At 37.5% G+C, this 23,910-nt stretch overlaps 1 protein-coding gene across 9 annotated transcripts in view; it reads right to left on the bottom strand.

Annotated features, from left to right (window-relative positions):
* Window positions 1-23,910, bottom strand: part of PHF14 (PHD finger protein 14) — a 170,509-nt gene that overhangs the window by 75,930 nt on the left and 70,669 nt on the right. For all 9 annotated transcript variants that reach the window (XR_011556934.1, XR_011556935.1, XR_011556936.1 and 6 more), the window contains exons 15-16: window positions 1,121-1,171; window positions 890-1,011 (exon numbers count right to left, since the gene is read on the bottom strand). Coding sequence is in view for 6 of the 9 variants with exons in the window: in XM_070729344.1 (XP_070585445.1) it covers window positions 890-1,011; window positions 1,121-1,171 (173 nt within the window). In the remaining 3 variants the exon portion in view is untranslated. The remainder of the gene's footprint in view (window positions 1-889; window positions 1,012-1,120; window positions 1,172-23,910) is intronic.

Raw genomic sequence — 23,910 nt, 5'->3', positions numbered from 1 at the left:
GCTAGAATATTATTAAATGTTTTATTTTAAAAGTCTGGATTAAATTAAGACTATTTATTTATATAATGATCTCACCCTAGGGTTTTTAAAACATTGTACATCAAATGAAGTTAAAAATTGAGTTTAATTTATTTTGATTCTCAACTAAGCCATGACCTAATTCTTTCCATTTTTGAAGCTGACAATAAATTATGTAACTAAAGTTGGAATTAAGAAGTATCAACTATAAATCATTAGTTGATCAACATATTTTTAATTTGAAATCTGAATCATGAAATCTATTTATAGATTAATGCAAATAGTTTTTACATTTCTATAAAACTGGGGGTTGAAGAAATTGGATGAATTTTTATTTACTTATCTGTCTAACATACCTAATCCCTTTCTCTTCCAATTTTCCCCACAACAACAAACCTATGACAAAAGAATCCAGCCAACTTTTTCACAGCAAAAGTAGGACTAGAACTAAGAGACTTCTGTTTTCTAGCCTTGAAATAAAAAATACTTCAGTTGTGGACATCAATATAAATTTTACACAAGTAAAAACTAACTTTACGTATAACCTTGTGACAGAAAATAAAAAAACAAGCCTTCTATCTGAAGTGACTGTATTTTTATTTGTTATGTCTTTTTAAAAGACAAAGCAATTCATCTTGACAGAGTATTAATTCTATATATGAAATTGACAGATAAACATAGAGATACATTACATTTAAATCCACAGAGAAAAGTTGATTAGTAGATATAATTGTTTCTGAAGTATGTATTTCCCTTAAATCAGCTGGCCTTATTCAGTACTTATAAGATTTCATTCATTACAACCTTGATGAGAAAGTGATGAAGATGGAACTTTAATTTCCTTTGGAAAAGATTATAACATTAGCCCTACCTGACTAGATTTTCATTGTCTCCAGTTCCCTTACATGTAGCACATTCTGTTCTTAAGTCTTCAGACTTTGGCTTCTTTTGTACTACAGATTGTCTTTGTCTTCTTTCTCTTGGAATCCGTTCCTATTAGAAGGAGAAACAACAAATCAAAACAAAAGAAAGGTTTTAGAAACATTACTTCTTGACATTTTCATCTAGTCAATAAAAATGAATACAATTACAAGATTCCAACCTCAGGTTTTTCTTCTTCTGGAAGATAGCTTCGTTTTCGTCCTCTAGTTCTCTAAAAATAAATAAAATATAAAATTACGGTAATGTTTTTCCAGCTGAAACAAATCTAAAGTTTTTCTTTGAATATGTAACTTATTTTTGTAGGTTCCGTATTAAAAAAGTATTTGCTTTAAAGCCTTTAATGAACCCCTCCCATTCAATAGTAATGAGGATCCATTGAGGATTCAGATTACCTCCAGAAAAATAGGGAGGAAAATAAAACACAGGTAGCTACACAAAGTCTATGGAATAGATTATTTGGGTCTAAAATTGACCATGTGGTAAAAGGAGTTAGCTTAAACTAGAAGTGGGGAACAAAGAAAAAGAAATATCACCCATGCCTCTAGTAACCTGATACAAGAACACCAGCATGTATAATGCCTTAAAGAAAACCCATTTTTTTATGTTAGTATCCCGGCATCTGATACAAGTATACATCTCACATAAATGAGAAACTGACAAAGGAGAATGTTTGTAACTCAGGTTGAAATGATGATCCTTGGTGGACTTGGCACTGTGACAAATCATTCATCAATAGACACACAGATGTAAACAACATCTACATAATATGCAAATAGACAATCAATATGGAAACTATCTTGGACCTTGGATCTTAGGCCTCCTACATTTAGTGCTGTGGGAAACTGATGGAGAGAGAGATTGTGTGAATGGAGAAATATAGTCAAAATAACATTCCTTTCTCTGAGAGTCAAGGTCACTCTGTCCTGCACTTGGAGGGATGTTGTTGGGAGGCATCCCTAGTTGGGAAGGCACATTAATTGGACGTTGTGATGGACATGTGGGTGTTGGGGCAAGGACTTGGAATTTTCTTTTGGGTGTGAAAAACCAGAAGCTTTCAGATTCGGGTTTTCCCTGATATGCCAATATGATATCTCTAATAAAGTGGAACTTTGAGTAAACTTAAGCTTTGGAGTTTTCATTCGTTGGGGGTCGATATTTAACCCGAATCGCTTTGAAATTTCATAACCAGCTCCTTTGAATTCCAGGGTAGTGTCCGGTGTCCTGAGCCCCAAATGTTGACCCAAAACTGGGCAGAGTGAAGACTCAGTGAAGATGAAAGAATAAAGCCAGGGGGGGGGGGGGATTTAGAAATCAATCCCCATAGGAAGCAAGCTACCAAAAAGCCTACAAGAAGACCTCTGGGCCACTAAGCCACAATAAAAACACCTAAGATGCCGCTGCCTTCACTCTTTAGAACTATTAAATGCTACCAGTGTGGAGGGCATTGCCACAGGGCTTCACAATGCCTGGCTCCAGTTTCCCAAGCCCGGATACCAGCCACAACACTGGCAAAGAAAACCCCAGAGAACGGAAAAATTGCCAGGCAGGCTATTGAGATTCCCCTCCTTCCCAATGAAGTCGAGGGAACTCCAGGCAATGAGTAAATCTCAATTTTCTCTGAAGGAAGTAGTGGTGGTGACGACCTGATGATAAGCATAGTCATTTGCCCTTTCACTATCAAGACCCAGATAGTGGTGCCAGAAACGGGAGCCCAAGGGGAGTCATAGACACTAGCTGCTCCAGATGTCTAATGGAGATGTCAGCCTCCCCATAGTTGAACAGCTAGATATAAAAACAAGACCCCTAGTGTGCCCCATTGGCTTTGAACAGGTCGATGGGACTTTGATAGGTGGAGCCCCAGCCACCATAGTGACAGAATTTGTCAAACTAGAAATGGGCTGGCATAATGAGATTATCCGGTTCGTTATCGCCCCCAAAATGATTTGGTCAGGGAAGATATTACAAACACGAGCAAGTGATAAGTGAAGATCTCCTTCATAAAAAGAGAAGCTGAAGATATCTGTAACTTATTAAACTTGTGGTTTGGAGACAGTCCTTGAGAACCTGTATTTGCTAGATAACTTGAGAATTACAAGTTTACAAATCTGGTGGACAGTGTGTGAACATGAAACAGACTGGCTTTGAAGCTAAGAAGAGATGGCTAGTGGACTATTTAACAGAGTGATTTATGAACTGCTGGAATATAGACATTGTTTGGGTTTTTTTATTCTTGGTACGATAGACAATTAAGAAATTTGGATTCTGAAAAACTACTAGCTAAAGTTTTAATGTAAACTAGAGTTTAAAATTATTAAATGGCAAAATGTCACAATAAAGAGAAATTTATTATTAAAATGAATATCATTGATCTCCCAAAACATGCAGGAAGAGATGATAAGAAGCCATGGGGAGATCAAACAACTGATTAGAGATACAATTGTGAGAGAGCTGTGAACTAATGATGCTGAATAAAGAACAGGAACTCTACGAAATAGAGAAGAAAACCAACGAAAAATGAAAAGATAAACAACAAATGGGAAAAACAACAAATGATGCAAAAAGATAAAAAGGGCAGATAATAAAAACTTATGAAACAGAAAAAATAAATTATACTTTAGATATCTTTTATTACTTCAAGAGACCAAAATATAAAAGAGGCATTCAGAAATAGTCTCATGAAATGAGGAAAGAACCAAGGAAATGTTTTTTGAAGATTCAAAAGTAGGAAGAAGTGACAGAGATAGATTAAATATTGAGGTTAAATATGAATGAGGCAAGAAGACACAAGATCCCAGAGAAGAAGCAACAGAGATGTGGCAAGCTCTGGGAGTTGAAACGCCAGAAGAGACGTCTAGAGAAGCGATGGAGGAAGAATAAGTCCGAATCTGATCAAACACTTGTAAGAGCTCATATTAAGACTTACAAAGTGGCACTCAAGGGGGCAAGATGTGCATATCATGCCGCTTTGATTGCATCAGCGGAATCTCACCCGGCCGCTCTGTTTAGGGTGACCCGCTCCCTTCTTAATCAGAGGGGAGTTGGGGAGCCCTTGCAGAGTAGTGCCAAGGATTTTATTATAATAATAATAATAATAATAATAATAATAATAATAATAATAGTAATAATAATAATAATAATTATTATTATTAATTAGATTTGTCTGCCGCCCCTCTCCAAAGACTCGGGCCGGCTCACAACAATGATAAAAACAATATTATAGTGAAACAAATCTAATATTAAAAAGAAATATATAAAACCCTATCATATTAAAACCAGACAACACATACATACCAAACATAAAATATAAAGAGCCGGGGGGAAAGATGTCTCAAATCCCCCATGCCTGGCAGTATAGGTGGGTCTTGAGTAGTTTACGAAAGAAGGGATCCAAGAAAAAGAAAGTATAATCGATAAAATACTATTAGGATATCCGAAAAAATTTATAACCATGTATAATTATATAATGGGGTACACTATGGAAACTGAATTAGTAAAAGAAAATATGATTATCTGGGCCAAAAACATAGGGCATTGCATTTACATTGAACAATGGGAACAAATGTGGAAAAACCTGAAAATTACTAAATCAGTTCCGTATAAAGAAAACCTACAAAAAATGTTTTATAGATGGCATCTATCACCAACGAGACTGGCCAAGATCTACCCTACCATAAAACCAAACTGTTGGAGGTGCAATAGCAAAATCGGAACATTTTTTCATTTATGGTGGACATGCCCCCTTATCAAAAAACCCAAACAAATAATCTAGACCTTTTAGAACTATTATAGTTCAGTGGGGGGAAGGGGTTGGGAGGAAGATTCAAAAGACTCAAAAGATAACGAACTATAGAGATGTACTACGTTAACCACAATAGGTCATGATATGGATTGGTTTATCAAAATAATTGAATGGAGTAACCATTGCATAACCGCAGGTATATGTTATCATAATGTTGTTAATCAAGATGTATCTTTCTCCCTTTGTATATAATTTTCTTTGTAAATTAATAAAAATTATTTTTTTTAAAAAAAGACTTACAAAGTGGCACTCAAGGCGGCAAGATGTGCATATCATGCCGCTTTGATTGCATCAGCGGAATCTCACCCGGCCGCTCTGTTTAGGGTGACCCGCTCCCTTCTTAATCAGAGGGGAGTTGGGGAGCCCTTGCAGAGTAGTGCCAAGGATTTTATAATAATAATAATAATAATAATAATAATAATAATAATAATAATAGTAATAATAATAATAATAATAATTATTATTATTATTATTAATTAGATTTGTCTGCCGCCCCTCTCCAAAGACTCGGGCCGGCTCACAACAATGATAAAAACAATATTATAGTGAAACAAATCTAATATTAAAAAGAAATATATAAAACCCTATCATATTAATACATACATACCAAACATAAAATATAAAGAGCCGGGGGGAAAGATGTCTCAAATCCCCCATGCCTGGCAGTATAGGTGGGTCTTGAGTAGTTTACGAAAGACAAGGAGGGTGGGGGCAGTTGATTCCAGAGGGTCAGGGCCGCCACAGAGAAGGCTCTTTCCCTGGGGCCCGCCAGACGACATTGTTTAGTTGACGGGACCAGAAGAAGGCCGACTCTGTGGGACCTTATCGGTTGCTGGGATTCGTGCAGTAGCAGGCAGTTCCAGAGGTACTCTGGTCCAATGCCACGTAGGGCTTTAAAGGTCATAACCAACACTTTGAATTGTGACCGGAAACTGATCGGCAGCCAATGCAGGCCACGGAGTGTTGTAGAAACGTGGGCAAATCTGGGAAGCCCCACGATGGCTCTCGCGGCCGCGTTCTGCATGATCTGAAGAACACTTTTCAAAGGTAGCCCCATGTAGAGAGCGTTGCAGTAATTGAATCTTGAGGTGATGAGGGCATGAGTGACTGTGAGCAATGACTCCCTGTCCAAATAGGGCCGCAACTGGTGGACCAGGCGAACGCCCTCCTCGCCAGGTCTGTCTTTCATTTCAGCTTGCTGAAACCAGCATTCAGGTCAAGGCTAAGACCACAGACCTGTCCCGCTTTAAAGCCTATAGTAGTGCAAGGGGAAACCCATTATGAAGAGAAAAGAATACTAGACTCTAGGGTGTTTAGAGGCAGATTGCAATACTTCGTTCATTGGAAGGAATACCTTTTGTCTGAGACTTTAGGTAAAAAGCTGGCAAGGAGAAGCAGATAGGTCAGCAAAGCAATTCCATGTTAACTGAAGTTTGAAACTGAAATTACTGAAAAATTATTGAAATTACTGAAGAAACTACTGAAGTCTGCAGACGATACAACAGTGATTGGTGTCATTCGAGATAACGATGAAATTGCATACAGACGGCAGGTTGAACAATTAGTCTTGTGGTGCAACTGGAACAATCTAGGACTGAACACACTCAAAACCGTAGAAATGGTGATAGACTTTAGGAGAAACCCTACCATCCTATCACCTCTCACAATACTAGACAACACAGTATCAACAGTACAGGTCTTCAAATTTCTAGGTTATATCATATCTCAAGATATAAAATGGTTACCTAACATCAAAAATGTCATTAAAAAAGCACAAGGAATATTCTTTCTGCGCCAACTCAGGAAGCTCAAACTGCCTAAGGAGCTGCTGATATAGTTCTATGGAGGCATCATTGAGTCTTCATCAGAACCTCTCTAACTGTCTGGTTTCGTTCTGCAATCCAACAAGACCAGCACAGATTTCAGAGGATAATCAGAACTCCACCCCCATGTTTCTCAACTGAAGCCCATGGAAGGAATACCACTGTCAACAATGTACACTGAATTGGTTCCTCTGAAATATATAACACAACTTGTATCAAAGCAAAGGCATTTTTGTGAAGGTATCATTTTCTTATCTCATTCTAATAATGTAATTTTTTTTTCTCTGATAGCAATAAAACTTAGCAATAGCATTTAGACTTAAAGTATATATAGTGCTTTATAGTCCTCTCCAAGCAGTTTACAGAATCAGCATATCGCTCCCCAAATTTGGGTCCTCATTTTACCAACCTTGGAAGGTTGGAAGGTTAAGTCAACCTTGAACCTCATGTGATCTGAACTGCCAAATTGCAGGCAGTCGGCAGTCAAAAAAAGTAACCTGCAGTACTGCATTCTAATCACTGTGCCACTGCAGCTCTTGATACTGATAATGACCAATTCTTCACACAAAGTTGAAACTAAAAGTCCTTGTTATTTCTCACTCTGATTTTAGTTCTTTTGTAAAAACACTATAAATGTACCTATTAAGGCAAAAGAGCTGCTTCCACACTTTAAAAAGTGCAAATTGGAAATCCTGAGAGCCTCCCCGAATGTCATCAATCAGGATCATAATTTAGAAATCACATGGGCCAAAGCATTGCTAGTAAGTTTTTTATCTCTATACAGTGGTACCTCGAGATACGAGTTTAATTCGTTCCGGACCTGGGCTCTTAAGTCGAGCAGCTCTTATCTCGAATGACTTTTCCCCATAGGAATTAATGTAAATAATTTTAATTGGTTCCAGCCCTCAAAAAACTCACAAAGTTAGTCTAAATTATGCAGAAAGACATGTTTTTAATGAAGAAATGTACATGTACATATAAATGAATAATGAAGTTTCTTTCACTTAATTTGTAAACTTTCTTAAACTTTTAAATTTACATATGTTCAACTTCTCTGCCACCCAATCCTGTAGGACAGAGGTCCCCAACCCTTTTTGCACCAGGGACCGGCTTTAAGCGATCAAGAGAGGAATGGGTGAATGAATGGACGGAGGGTGGGAAGGAAGGAAGGAAAGAGGGAAGGGACAGGAACAGAGGAAGGAAGCAAGGAAACTTATGAAAGGGGAGAGTAAGAGAGGAATGAGTGAAGGGAGGGAGGGAGGGAAGAAGGTGGGAAGGAGAAAGAAAAGAAGAAATAGAGGAAGGGAAGGTAAAAGAGAGAAAGAAAAAGAGCAAGAAAGAAAGAAAGAAAGAAAGAAAGAAAGGGGGAAGGGACAGGAACAGAGGAAGGAAGCAAGGAAACTTATGAAAGGGAAGAGTAAGAGAGGAATGAGTGAAGGGAGGGAGGGAGGGAAGAAGGTGGGAAGGAGAAAGAAAAGAAGAAATAGAGGAAGGGAAGGTAAAAAAGAGAAAGAAAAGAGCAAGAAAGAAAGCTGCAAGCCCCCCCCCAAGCCCCCCAGGCCGGCTGCAACCTTTTAAAACACGCGCGCCGCTTCGCAGCTGTCTCCTGAAGCCGAACGCGGAAGTTAGCGTTTGGCTTCAGGAGACAGCTCCTTGGCGCTTGTATCTCGAATTTGGGCTTGTAAGTAGAACAAAAATATCTCTCCCCTCCCAGCTCTTATCTCGAGTTGCTCTTAAGTAGAGCAGCTCTTATGTCGGGGTTCCACTGTATTTTAAACTGAGTTGATCACACAGTGCAAAATCCTTCTGAAGTGTTTCTTATATTTATATTTCATTATAATAGTCCAAGAGTTGTTTGGGAAATTATCAGTGATAATTATCAGTGATACACACGCAGAGAGGTCATTTGCACTATGCGATAGGGGCATGCACACAAGCAAAGTGTGCATGTGGAAAACGTGCACTTCTGACACAATGCAAACAGGTAGGGAAGTAGAACCCACCCATGGACATTATCCTGTGCCATATTTGGATTTCTAATAATAAACCTTAGACAATAATAAACATATTTAGACATTATCAGCTCTAGGATACCAACTTGCATATAGAGTGGTTGTATTGATGAATACTCAAGAAACACACTTTATGCATCAAATACAATTCTTCCTAATGACGTCAATCATTTTTCAGAATATTCCTGCCCTTATGAACAAAGGGCACAAAAACCATGTCTTTAAAAATAAACAGCATACTGTAGGACTTCCCTCAACAGCAGCTGTCCAACAAGAGATATATGCCAGATTTTTCAACAGTGATCCCACAATTTTTCCTAATACAATACAAAAAAAAATGCAAGCACTGAAAAGGCCAGTTGGTGGCAATCTATATACATACATTCTAATCAAGAATTCAATTTCCATCAACATGTAATAATGATTTTTTAAAAGCACAGCCAAAATATTCAGTTTAATATACACAGACCCTCCAAACTAATACTACAATGATCCTCTTTCAAAACAATAATCACAATCACACTTTACTGGCGCTTGTATAGAACTATAATTGTAAGTAGATGAAATGCTTGTATAGAGCTACTTTGTTTTAATAAAATGTATTAGCAAGTGAATTTTACCTTCTCTATTTAAGAAAAAATAATTCAAACACATTATATATGGAAAAGTATGTTTGTATATATGCATGTATGTAAGTATATATACAAACATACAAACTATAGTATTTCTAAAGAAAGTACAGTGGTACCTCTTCTTACGAACTTAATTCGTTCTGTGACCAGATTCATAAGTAGAAAAGTTTGTAAGAAGAAGCAATTTTCCTCATAGGAATCAATGTAAAAGCAAATAATACATGCAACCCCATCCCAAAAGTCACCCCTTTTGCTTTGCACCGCTGGGAATCCCCGCCTCTGGACTTCCATTGCCAGCCGAAGCGCCCGTTCTTGCATTGCTGGGATTCCCCTGAGGCTCCCCTCACTGGGATTCCCTTCATTTTTGCCGGCGCTGCTTTGAATTCCAGCGAGGGGAGGCTCAGGGAAATCCCAGCAACGCAAGAACGGGCGCTTCGGCTGGCAACAGAAGTCCGAAGTCTTGCATTGCTGGAATTCCCCTGAGCCTCCCCTTGCAGGGAAACCCCACTTCACGCCAGCAAAAATTAAGGGAATCTCAGTGAGGAGAGCCTCAGGGCAATCCCAGCAACACAAGAATGGGTGCTTCGGCTGGCAACGGAAGTCCGGAGGCAGGGCATCGAAGCGGCGGTGGCTTGCGTTCATAAGGTGAAAATAGTTCGGAAGAAGAGGCAAAAAAATCTTAAACACCGGGTTTGTGTCTCGAAAAGTTTATTAGAGGCGTTCATAAGAAGAGGTACCACTGTACACCGCATTTTTCACTCTATAAGACACACCTTTTTCCTCCCTAAAAGAGGCTGATATTTTGGGTGCGTCTTATATTTTGAGTGTAGTCCCCCCCTCCCAGCCCTAACTGCTAACGATCTTCCCAGCTCTTAACTAACAGGGTTTCATTGTTTCTCTCTGCGAAAAATGTTTGCCAAGCCCTAAGTCTTTGCAAAATTTTATTAACTGCTCTAACTTGCTCTGAATAAGTTTCTTCCCAGCCCTAACCAGGTGCTAATGATGTTCCCAGCTCTTACCCGCTTGCAAGCTCTTTCATTGTTACTCTCTGTGAGGAATGTTTTCCAAACCCTGTCTTTATAGGGTTTTTTCCCCCATTGCTTTACTTTCTCCCAATGTTTTTTTCCAGGTGCTAACAATGTTCCCAGCTCTTACCGGCTTGCAAGCTCTTTCACTGTTACTCTCTGTGAAGAATATTTTCCAACCCCTAAGTCTTTGCAGGGTTTTTTCCATTGCTCTACTTGCTTCGACTGTTTCTTTCCAGGTGCTAATGATATTCCCAGCTCTTAGTGATTTGCAAACTCTTTCATTGTTACTCTCTCAGAATAAAGTTTTTTTTAAGCCCTTAACCAGGGGATAAAATAATGTGCTGGCTAAGGATGCTAGCCAGATGAATACCTGATAAGCAGATTCTTTTCCCTATTTTCCTCCCCAAAACCTAAGGTGCGTCTTATACTACAAAAATACGATATATCTTTGGAGTTGTATCAAAATAGTGTGTTGTTTCACATATAATTTGCTTATGAGATGTTTCAAATATTTGAAAAAAGAAATTATTAACTGCTCTTTGTTGAATATAATTCATATTCTAACTAACACTGAAATACACAAAGGGGAAATTGGTTGTTGACTTGACCCTTGAAAATGTGATTAGAATTAAGTGCAAAAAGAGGCAATGGACTTGGGGAATTTCAATTGTTCAGTACAGTAGGGCAATTAAATCATCCCCTTTTGTCAAATTATAAAGTGCTAAATTAATATGAGATGAAATGTCTGAACATACTGGTGCCAACAGCTACTGGCAGACAGTCCTGAAGCTAAAGTACTAATGATATAACAACATTTACAGACATATGGAAATATTGCATTTTTTGTTTGTTTCTATGAAACAAGCAGGCATGAAAAACAAATTATAGACTCAAATACTCCATTGTGAAAATCTTCTTCAAAGGGCAGTACCATATGTTTCCATTGGCTAATATCATAAAGCAGATGGAATTATTGTCACACCAGAAATGGCAACTCTTTCTATACTGCCAGCTGATGCTACCATCTAATTAGGTACTTTACATTTACAATTAGGTATTCCAGGAAAAGAAACTAAATAAAACAAAAAAAGGCTCAGTGAACCACAGCATCATTTAAGTCTATAGATTAAGTAATGTCACATTTAGATCTTTTCTTTTTTAGATAAGTGTTATATAGTAATTGTAAACAAAATTATATGGGTAAATATTTTCATTTTAAAAAGCATGAATAAATAATATAGAGTAACAGAGTTGGAAGGGATCATGTAAGTCATCTAGTCTAACTCCCCACTCAAGCAGGAGTTCCTACACCATTGGAAATGGAAATGGAAGTTCAATTTCCTCTTGAAAGTTTCAAGAGTTGGAGCTCTTTTATAATTTTATAATGTTATAATGTTGCAATAAATGTGTTTACTCTAATATATATTATAAAGGCAATACAACAACATTGGATGTTCATTATGATAATTTAGGAATATTCTCCTATTCAAAGCTTTTGTCATTTCAGTTACAAGTGTTTTGATTAGGCTGGCTTAGCTAGCCTTTCTGAAACTTATTTGCACATCATTATCCATTAGGGGGTTTCTAATATTAATATGATCCAAATCATTAACCACTGTTCAGTACATATTCCAAATCAGTTAAAACATATGAGCTATAAATGTGCTCTCAAGCAGTAAAATGCTTTCTATATAAAATTAATATGATCAAAGCTATCTATTTCCAAGTGCACTAGCTCTAAAAATGGAAGAGGATAATATGAGAAGGCTCAACAACAACATGCAGCCACCAGGAGGTCTACCTGAAACACAATAATTCCTTTAATTGGAAACTTAAATTATATTTTCATTTATATTTTTTAAGAAATAAAAAATACTATAAATAATATGTTTCAGGGTATTTTTTAAAAAAAATCTACAATCTTTTTGTGTGCTGATATAGTTAAGGTATTGAATCTGGACTGCAAAGATTTAGGACTCAGCCATGGAAACCTATTACATAATATTGGACAATTATTCTAATTCAATTCTCTTTACTTTGCAGGGATAGAGTCAAAGAGGAGAAAATGAAGATAGGAATCTCTGAATGCTACCTAGCTAGATACAAATCTAACTATTTTTAAATAAAAAATACACTATCAATCTCTATGGTTCTTATTTATTCTATCTTTGTTATTACTCTTTATTTATATTTCTCTTTTATAACATAAAGAATAATAAAGGCAGCAACTGGTATTACCATAGCAGGAACTTTGTTGATTATTCTACAATTCGTATTTTGGGTCTATTGCTGCATTTCAGGATTAATTAAGTCTAGATTAATGAAATATATTGGGAATTGCAAATTAAAGTTGAAATACTTAGGAAGAAAAAGTTAACTACAATGAGCATATTATGACTCTTAGAATCATATTAAAAGAGTGATCCCAAACTATTTTAAAAATATAACTTTATTGGATTTGACGTCATCGACTCAGCAAATTGCCTACTTTCTATGTACTACAACTGTGATGGTTAACCTATGGTACACATGCCACAGGTGGCAGGCAGAGTCATCTCTGTAGGAAGTCAACCTCCACTACACATAAGTGCACGCTTCCCACTGGCCAGCTAGATTTTGGGTCTCTGCTGTGCATGTGTAGTGGATGGGGCGCACGCAGGAGACACATATACGGAGGACAGCACATGTGCAGTGTCATGTGTGCATGCATGGGGGAGGTGCGGCACATACTGGGTCACACACTTATGCGAGGGTCACACGTGCATGGAGTGTGGGGAAACCAGGGGGGTCACATGTGCATGTCCAGGTGTTTGAAACACACATGCGTAAGGGGAAGGACATGTAAGAGGCCAGAGAAATGGAGAGATGGAGAGCTGAGAATGACTACATAAGACTCTGGTGGAGTAGGCCTCCGAAGGCTGGCAGAGGTAAAAGGGTGATACATTAAGATGCATACAAAATGGCCATTTGAGGCTCTCAAAATGCCTGCCGCAACCTTGACACAAGACATAGGGCCAAGGTAAAAAGGCGCTTCAGAGGGACTCTCAAAGAATCCTGAACAAGCTACTTCGCTGGTTGTGTAAATATGAACCTCCGATGGAAGGAGGTGCCAGAAGAAAAGCAACTGTCACTAAGTAAAACGATGCCTTGTGTAATGCTTCCATGCACCCGACTCCAAACCGAGAAGGAGTAGCCTGGGGTAAAAAAACCTAAATGTCCATCAGGCACACCGTGAAACAGTAAAGGAGTACCAGTGGAGTCGCCAGCTAGCCTGAGACAAATAGGGCTGCATGCTGAGAAAAACTTCGGACTTTCGGAGGCTTCCAAAATGGCCACCAAGGCTCAAAGCAATCAAGCAGCTAAAAGAATGGCCGCTTTGGCCACAGAGACTTCAGTATTGGATCCTAGAAGAATGTTGAAATGGATACTGACAGTCCCAAATGCTGGAATCGGTGAGACCTGTTTGTGGCAAGCCAACTGCTGCCGAAAAATGTCTGAAGGACTTTTGCGGCTTTTAAAAAATTATTATTTTCATTAAGATAAAACTAGGAGTGGATGAATCGAAAGGGATAAACCTGAATCCAGGAGTTCATTTGTCTACGAATAGTTTGCAAGAGATGGACTTACAAAGATGACTGTTTCAGATCTGATTGAGTCAGAAACTGGGACATGCAAAGAGAGGAATGGAGGAGTGGCTGAAAAATCTAGAAACAGTGACTGAGTAGATCAGACTGTAGCAACCTATTCCTGGATTATTATACTGGAGAATATATTGGAATTTTCTAAAAGATAACTTGTGAACAGTTGAATATTAACCAGATTGTATGATTTAAACTGGCCCGGAATCTATTGATAGCACAACTGTATGCGTATAGAGAAAAATGTGAAATCACAATTGCTAGTTCTTTAGCATGTGAAGGTCTTCATACATACTGAGTTCTTCCCAAGAATCTAGAATGTCATAATCTATCAGCACAATACATGTAAAGATCCAAGTAACTGACAGATGGAAATGTTGTCAATGTATACATTTTCTAAGTGCTGTCTACCAATAACCACTGGGATTGCGCTGGCAAATTTATGCCATAACCTTTCGAAACGGATTTTCATATCTTCATACTTTGTGACCTTCTCAATTCTCTCTCTTCTATTTGACTATCCCTTGGTATTGTCATATTAATTACCTACATTTTCTTCTTTTCAATACCATATATTATGGACCAATATTTTATCAGTTTGCATTATGAAATCCCACAATATTTATTATTATTATTATTATTATTATCATTATATAACATTACTATTAATTCTAGTGAATCTAAAAAATTATAATCAAATGGGTATTTTTAAATTAAATATTTGTATTTTAATGAAGTAAGATAATTCAGTTAATATAAAACTGTGTAATTATAATTGTTTTCAAAATGTTGTGGTATTACAGATAGACTTCACTTACCAATTGCCTCATTCATTAATTCATTCATTAATTCATTAATTCATTGGATTTGTATACTGACCCTCTCCGGGCCTTATTTAGCAGCCATCTGAACTTATGATGGTGATAAAAAAAATCCTTTTGATTTATATTTCCCATTATGTGCCTGTTATTCTCTTGCAATTCATTCCTCTCCAAAGAATGTTACTACAAACACTATATTCCTATTTTCAAAATATCCCAGTGCCTGAGTGGGTATTCAAAAAGGTGAAGGACTAGGGGGAAAGAAAGCTGAAGAAAAATCATTAGGAACCTAACAAAAGCCAAAAGTTTGAGCCTTGTTAGTTACAGGCAGCCCTTTGGAGTCTGCTACCCCAGAACCAGGGTCAACATTCTAAAGGATGGGGCAACGCAGAAGAGAAAAGCATAGTTGCGGTCATATGATTTCCAATTAGCGACTGAGTTGCTTAAGGACTGTACTGCAGATTCCAACTGAGGACTAACTGTTTTTGTGTTGGTTTTTTGCTATAATTTGATTTGTTGTTTATTGTTATGTTAGAACCTACATAGAAGTGGGGTATACATGTAATATATTCAAACTATTGATCACATTCTAAAACCTTTTCAAATATAAAGATGCACTAATACAAGTTACACATGAATAAAACATATTTTACTCAGACTTTATATTGTTACTTTTTAAGAATTATAATTTTATGCTTAATGTATTACAAAATACCTAAGATTTATTATTTGAAATATAACATTAGGCTATTATATTTTCAACTTTGAATAATTTCTCCCAGTAATATCATGAAGAAATATTTAAAAACCATGACTGAAAAAAATGAATATCGTACAATAACAGTCCCCAACAATCACTTTATAAAATCTTCCTTTGAACAGAAAAAAGACTGGTTATAACGTATCTGGAAAAGTATTGTATAATATACTAAGAAATCTAGTAGAATCAACCAATCCTTTCTTCTTTCCAGGTAAAATTTTTATTTTTTTACCTAAAGTATTTAAATAGAGATGTGCAATTACTTCAAGGAAGATATTTTGTAAGAGAAAGTGATCAAACTGCACAGAGAAGCTTGAATATAGCCTCAGTCTGCAACTATTTAAAAACTGTGTCTTACAATGCAACATTTTAAAACAACTGAAAAAGTTTTATAATCCAGTGAAATATCAAGACTGCAATATTTAAAAATGATTTGAAGCAATACTTTGGAATGCATACTTGTAGGGCATGCTAAATTTTTCAACTTTCAATTTCTAAACATTAGGAGTGCTCAAAAGTTGTGAGATGCCTTTGGGATTGTAAATACCGTTTAAATTCAGTTTCGGTGTATAAGACACATCCTCATAATTGCAGGATCTTTCATTGTTTCTCTCTGTGAAGAATGTTTTCCAAGCCCTATGTCTTTGCAGGGTTTGTTTCATTACTCTAACTTGCTCTGAGTAAGTTTCTTTCCAGCCCTAATCAGGGGCTAACGATGTTCCCAGTTCTTAGCAGCTTGCAAGCTCTTTCATTGTTACTCTCTGCCAAGAATGTATTCTAAACCCTGTCTTTGATTTTTTTTTCATTTTCTATTTGCTCCAAATGTTTCTTTCTAGCTCTAACCAGGTGCTATTAATGTACCCAAGCTCTTTCATTGTTTCTCTGTGAAGAATGTTTTCCAAGCTCTAAGTCTTTGCAAGGTTTTGTTTTATTACTCTAACTTTTGCTCTGAATAAGTTTCTTTCCAGCCCTAAGCAGGTGCTAACAATGTTCCCAGCTCTTACCCACTTGCAAGCTCTTTCATTGTTACTCTCTGCAAAGAAGAATGTTTTTCAAGCCCTAAGTCTTTGCAGGGTTTTTTCCATTGCTTTACTTGCTCAGACTGTTTCGTTCCAGGTGCTAATGATGTTCCCAGCTCTTACTGGCTTGCAAGCTCTTTCATTGTTATTCTCCCAGAATAAAGTTTTTTAAGTCCTTAATCAGGGGATAAAATAATGTGCTGAAGCTGACCAGACTAAGGATGCTAGCCAGATGAATACCTGGTAAGCAGATTCTTTTCCCTATTTTCCTCCCCAAAAACTAAGGTGCGTCTTATATTTCGGTGCATCTTATACTCTGAAAAATACAGTATATTTGATTACTTTAATATAATTTAAATGTGCTTGATAAGTAACTACATAAATATCATAACTTTTTAACTTTTTGTTTGTTTCACATTGCACAGGAATATGACCACACCAGATAATTTTTAATGCAGGCATGTCATGCAGAAGTGGACAAATGCTTTAAAGAATATACTCCAAAATACATGCAATAGAAAGTACAGTACAAATTATTTCTGACACATGCACATCAATAGCTCTATTAAGTATTTGTCAAGTTTTGTTATATTTTCTGTATAACACACATATGCAATAGCTGTACCTATTTACTTCTAATTTATATCACTGATTGCATTCAAATGGAAATGACTTATCTTGCTAAAAGACATTTGCCTGAATGTTTCCTACTATTTACATTTTATCCAAAGAGCCATAGTTTCAGCACCTGGTACTTCTATATTTATTTTTAATTAAAGCCAGATGTAATTAATTCAAATATCATGAAAACCTTAACCATCTGTAGATGGTATTTCATCTGCTACTACCCTTGGGAAGATATCCCAAGGATGTTTATATCCGGTATATAAACATTAGGTCTAATGCAACTGAAGATTTATACTATTCCCATTATAATTAAAATTAAGCTCCCAAAATAGCCATTTGATCACAAGTCATGAGAGGAATGAAAATAAAAAGATTTATTTATTGGATTTCAATCCCCAATTTTGCTACAAAAATAGCCTAGTAAGATAAGTCAGGTTGTCTTTGAGCATGCTCAGTGACAGAATCAAAAGTTGAACCTGGGGTCCCTAGTGTATTTATACTGTTACTCTATACTGCATAATAAGATAAAGCTAGAGAACGATAGATATACAACTATATACCTGAAACTCCCCAGTTTAATGCAATATGGATAGCTGCTTTAATATCATCTCAATATTTGAACTGGAAGTCTGGAACACATTTCAAGGTCAAAGCACTCTGGCCCAGAAACATCTCATTCTACTGTAACTTGGAAAAGCTGTTCAGAAGGTTCTTTCTATTTTATTATCAGTTTAGAAACAGCTCACTTCAGCTATCAAATAGGCACTAAAAATGGCCATTTTGTGGATTGAAAGAGGTAAGAATGGGATACTTCAAGGTAGAAAAGTTTCTGATTTATACACATTCTTAAAAGAACTGACAGGTGGCTCAAATTCAAAGGAAAAAAGTTCTTATTGCTCTTTCCATTGGGTGGAAAAGGGGGCATTGATCTTACATGATACACCTTTTCTCCCAGATGTGGATATAGCATCCAGGCATGGAATATTTCCGTCTGCTCTCTGATTGGACTGAGTCTGTCAAAGTTGTTCAGGTCATACCCCTATTGCTATGCTTGACAGCTTGAAAGGAATATGCAAAGTGACAGACTCCATTGTGCTACATATCCTTAATCTAAACATGTTCCTCCTGATTGAATCCCAGAGTCTACTTTGACTGTAATGGGTGGGCTGGAAGCTATATCCATATCTCAGAGAAGAGGCATATCGGGTAAGACCAACGCCCCTTCTCCCTCATGGTGAAGTTAGCATCCAGGCATGGTACATAACAAAGTTGGCTGTCCAACTGGGCGGATGACAATTTTACGTAGACTGGAGCTGAGGTTTTAGTCCTGAATCACCTGTTGTTGCAGCACTCTCTTAAGAAAGGATGCTTCGGGAGAAGCATACACATCTAGTTCATAGTGTTGCACAAATGGAAATGGCAATGACCATATTGCAGTGTGACAAACTTCTTCAATGGACACTTGTGTCGCCCATACCGCAGAAGTTGCAGCACTTCACGTTCAATGTGCCATGACTTTGTTAGGAGCCTGCCTTGATTGAAGTGCATAGAGTTTGGTTATTGTAGATTGAATTCAGCACCACACAGTTGAAAGCATAACTTTATATCCCATCAAAGACGGATGAAACAAAAAAAGAGTGACTCAGACTTTTGAAATACCACTATTTGTTTTATATAAATCTGTAAGACATGTCTCCAGCATATTAATGGGATTCGGCAAAAATGCCAGATCCAATCTTAGAATCACTGTCTGAATGGAATAAGCACATGTCCAATCTGACTGATAACAATGCCAATTCATTGTCCACCCATCATTCTGAGGAGGGGGACTTTGATCCCCTCAGATAAGGTCCACAATTTGGATGGCCTCCACAATTACCCTCGAATGCTGCCATGCAAACTGTTATGGGTGTACCTCAATACACCTATGCTCCATGAGCTGCACTGGCTACCGATTGGTCTCCGGTCACAATTCAAGGTGTTGGTCATTATCTATAAAGACCTATATGGCTTACGGCCAGACTATTTACAGGACCGTCTCCTGCCATATACCTCCTAGAGACCAATCAGATCGCACAGGGTTGGCCTTCTTTGGGTCCCGTCAACTATGCAATGTAGACTGGCGGGGCCGCGGAGGAGGGCCTTCTCTGTGGCCACCTGGATCTGTGGAACCAACTCCCCCCCCCTCCTGATGTCCGTATCGTTACCACTCTGCTGGCCTTCCGAAAAGCTATGAAGACCTGGCTTTGCCAGCAGGCCTGGGAGCCATGAATTGTATATCTTTCATGGCCAAATTGTATTGAATGATATGTATGTTTTGATTGGATTGCTGAGTAGTAGGTTTTAACTGTGGTTATTGTTTTAATTTGTACTTGACTTCTTTTTATTATTAACTTGAGCCGGGGTGGCGCAGGAGGTAGAGTGCAGTACTGCAGCCACTGAAGCTGACTGTAGATCTGAAGGTCAGCAGTTCAAATCTCATCACTGGCTCAAGGTTGACTCAGCCTTCCATTCTTCCAAGGTGGGATAAAATGAGGACCCGGATTGTGGGGGCAATATGCTGGCTCTGTTAAAAAATGCTATTGCTAAAATGTTGTAAGCCACCTGGAGTCTAAGGAGTAGGGCGGTATAATAAATACATACATACATACATACATACATACATACATACATACATACATACTAAAAAAAAAAAAAAAACTACTTTTTTATATTATTGTAAGCCGTCCTGGATCCTTCGGGATTGGGCAGCATAAATGTTAAAAAGTAGAGGGGAGAGGAGAGACCCCTGGGACACCCCACAAAGTAGGGGCCTAGGGGTGGACTTCTGTCCCTCCACTAACACTGACTGAGAATGACTAGAGAAGCACCATAGGATGAGAAGCACCGTAGAATGGTGCTCCCCACTCCCAACCCCTCAAGAAAACAAAGGGTCAAGATAATCCAAGGACTACCGGAGTTGAAGTGCCACCACCTTCTCTACAACCTTATCCAAGAAGGGTAAATTGGGACTGGTCTAAAGTTTTTCAACATGGCTGGAACCAGGGACGGTTTCTTGAGGAAGGATCGCACAACTGCTTCTTTTAGTGATTGAAGAAAGAACCCCTTGGTCAAGAAAGCATTAATCAACACCTGAATGCAACCACATGTCACTTCTCTACTTGATGAAATCAGCCAGGAGGGACACAGGTCCAGTAAGCAGGTAGAGGAACTCACAGCTCCCATGGCCTTGTCCACTTCACCAGGCATTACCAAGTCAAATTCAACTATAAAAATAAGTCAATATTTTTATTGCTCTGAGCCCTGGGGATGGCAAAAAACGGCAAAAAACAGCCCAATGGCCCAATCGGAAGTTCATTTCCAAACATCCGGTTGACCTATTTTTCACCATTCCCAGGCTTCAGGAAACTTTCCTGAACTCTGGGAAGAGCAAAAAACAGCTGTATGTCCAGAGCTTCTGTGGGGTTGTGTCCATGCACTGGGGACAGCATTGCATTATGGGTGTGGTCACATATTCACGAACTGTTCACGCATGTACCTGAGCCAAAAAAGGTTTGCCATCAATGATCTAGAGTTTTCCATGGTTCTAAGAGCCACAGCCATTGGGGTGAAGGTGGTTTCTAGCTGTGTAATGCGATTTGTCCTGCTGATAATAGTAATAGTAATAATAGTAACCTCAGAGATAACAATTTTGCCTATGAGCCCTGTAGTGGCAATCATAATCACACCCAATAGAATCCAGGACAGAATTGATGCCACATGGTGGACCAGGCATCTGTACTAGTGCTCGGTCTTGCAGTACCAATGATGCTGTTGTTTGGGCCTGGTCCCTGGTGACTGACTTATCAAATGTTTTGCTTAGCGCCTTGTGATAGCATTGCTTGTCAGCACTCAGTACCTTTGCAGCCTTAGCTAAAGAAGTCTCCCCTTTTGATGATTTAAGGGGCATTCTTGCTCATCTCATCTATGCCGGCCTTTGCAATCCTTACGGTGGTCCAAGGAGAGTGATGTAGTATCCCTGAATTCCATGACCACTGACACACTGTAGGGTCAGTTGCAGCAGAAATTAATTAAGGATGAGATTTAATTGGTCAAAGTATTCACTTAGTGACTGTCACTATCCTGATAGATGAACTATCTATAATAATTAGGACATTAATATCCTGACAGATAAATGCCATGCCTTGTGGGGCATGGCCTTATTATGTGTTGGATTAGTTTGGCCATACTTTGTTGGAGTATGGCCAATTGTTGTCTTGTCTTGCCCTTTTGGAGCATGGCTTTGCCAATAATTGTTGCCATGCTCCTATCAGAAGCATGTAAATATAATTTTATATGCTACTGACCTTGTAGCCGTGCTCTGATGGGGCATGGCCCTTCTATTTCTATTTCACCTTGTCCTGTCCAGGAACTTGGCAGAGCCTGTACTCAATTGCCATGCCCTGGTGGGGTACGGCAAGTTGCCAATTTTGGGGTGTAATAGCTCTATTAATCCTTTATGTAAATTGGCAGCTGTAGTAGCTTTAACTTGTATAGGAGGAAACAATCACTCACTTAAGCACACCAGTGTTCACATATTTTACAGGGAGGAATATTAGTCCCAGAATCTAGCAGGACCCTTTCGGCCAGAATGGAAAACTTCAAATCTATGGAACACCTTTAATGGCAATTTTAAAATGGCCACCGCAAATGCCAATTTCAATAGAGGTTTGAATTCCAGCCTACAATATTTCAAACAGCTATCAATCAAATGGCCAAATCCTTCCAGTTATTGAAAAGCTTTTAAGTAGTCAATCTGAAGCAATAGAGCAATTCGCAATGACAAACAGGCTGCCCAAAGCGATAAAGAAAGCTGTGATATTAATGAAGCAATGTTAATCAGTACTTCAAACTGCAAGCTGTCTTCGGAGAGGGGCAGCATACAAATCTAATAAATAATAATAATAATGTTTAAAGTCTTGAATCCAAGTCACGGCTTTCAAAGACTCGCAGCATTGACAGCTGTCTGAGGAGGGCAAGAGCCATCACTTTTCCTTTAAATAAAACTCCAAAACTTACAGTTCATAGTCTGTAGACTGTAATGTAGTTTAAAGAAATGTAAAATTGCACAGGTGTTATAGTTTCCAGTCACAGCTCAATTTCTAAAGGAGAAACCTGAAGCACCACTGTCCTCAATAAGCAATTAAGTGAAAAAGCTGTTAAGCATAGCAACAGGGGCGTGATTGATTGGAACAGCTTTGACAAACTAAGTCTAACCACAGAGGAGGTAGAAATATCCCGTATTTAGAATTAGTACCTAAATATAAGATATAAGAGGACAAAGTATTTTTTTGAAAAAATGACCTGAAAGTAAATTAAAATGACTTGAAAGTAAATTAAAATATATTGTCTCCGACCACAACCTTCATCAGCACGTAAATTAGTCAATAACCAATTCTGTAAAAATTATTTCAAATTTTAATTTTTTTCTGAATCTGTGATTATATCTGTCATTGAGCTTTACTATAATTACAGATAAACATTTAATGGTTGTACTTTTTTCCTATTTTAAATAAACTTTAAATGAAATATAGTATCTAATAAAACATACAAAACCAATGTAGGCAGATTCTCCAGACATAAGCAATTATTGTTAAAAGTAGTAAATAATTCAAAAACATTATTTAGCAATGATGTAAATAAGTGATTCATTGCAGACCAACTCTGTACGTTTAAATTATATATAAATTTGTTTAATATTGTTTTTTATTGCAAGCACAGGGTCTCAGAAGAAAGGATGAGAAGGATAACTTGGATCTCAATATTTTGAGTTGGATTACTGAATGTTATAGTACAGGTACTCATCCACATTATTCACTTTTCTAAAATATATGTAAGACATTATAAACGCAAAACCAAGAAGCAGCTACAAATCTGAAGAACTAATCTTGGATTTAGTTCTCCAAATACATATCTCCTGCCATGCTATCAATACAAAAGCATTTATACAGACAAACTACAAACCACACCTATGTTTTTAAATCTCTGCAGCAATATTTTGCATATCTTTTCTCTGCCTTATCTGTGTTGTATCTGTAGTTGCTTCTATGTGGGAGTGAAAAATAATGTTCCATTTGAAATCACAGTAGAAAAAAAATAATTTGTTTCTTATCTTAGAAATTTTATTTCCTCTCCAATACTAGGTGAGGGAGAAGGTTGTTTTTGCTATAGAAGTAAATGTAAATAGAAATAAGTCTCTGAAAGAGAGATGGATATGATAAATTCATAAAACATTGTGTTTGTTTGCAATTTTATATGGTCTGCAAATAGGATAGAATAATACAAGAGTTTGAAACCATGATTTCTTGTTGATGCCCTGATTGTGCTTATGCCCTAGTTTTTGAACAAATGAGAAGCAGAGTTATTTGGTTTATACTTGTGTTTTTATGTTTTATATATTATGTCAGATCTCTGATGAGAGACCACAGAAAGAACTAGACTCAGTTAAAATTAAAAGAAAATAAACTGTATAACTGGTTTTGGCTTGTTCTTGGCTTAGTAGCCCATGGTTAAAAGCAGCCAAGCATAAATAATATGTGAATGTAGCTAATTTTAATGTATCTGTATATCTCATCATGATTTATAACATGTTTTATATAACAGGTATATATCAAAATGAACAAAGTAGTAATAAAGCAACACATGGGTCATACAACCTCTATATCCATTATGGTGAACCTATGGCACGCATGCCACAGGTGACATGCAACACGAAGCGTTGCCCTGTCAGCTCCAGCACACTGATTTTCGGC

This window comes from Erythrolamprus reginae, chromosome Z (assembly GCF_031021105.1).
Source record: "Erythrolamprus reginae isolate rEryReg1 chromosome Z, rEryReg1.hap1, whole genome shotgun sequence".
In the NCBI taxonomy this organism is placed as follows: domain Eukaryota; kingdom Metazoa; phylum Chordata; class Lepidosauria; order Squamata; family Dipsadidae; genus Erythrolamprus; species Erythrolamprus reginae.
The sequence above is the reverse complement of the archived record's forward strand: the minus strand, read 5'-3'. Positions and strand labels throughout refer to the sequence as shown.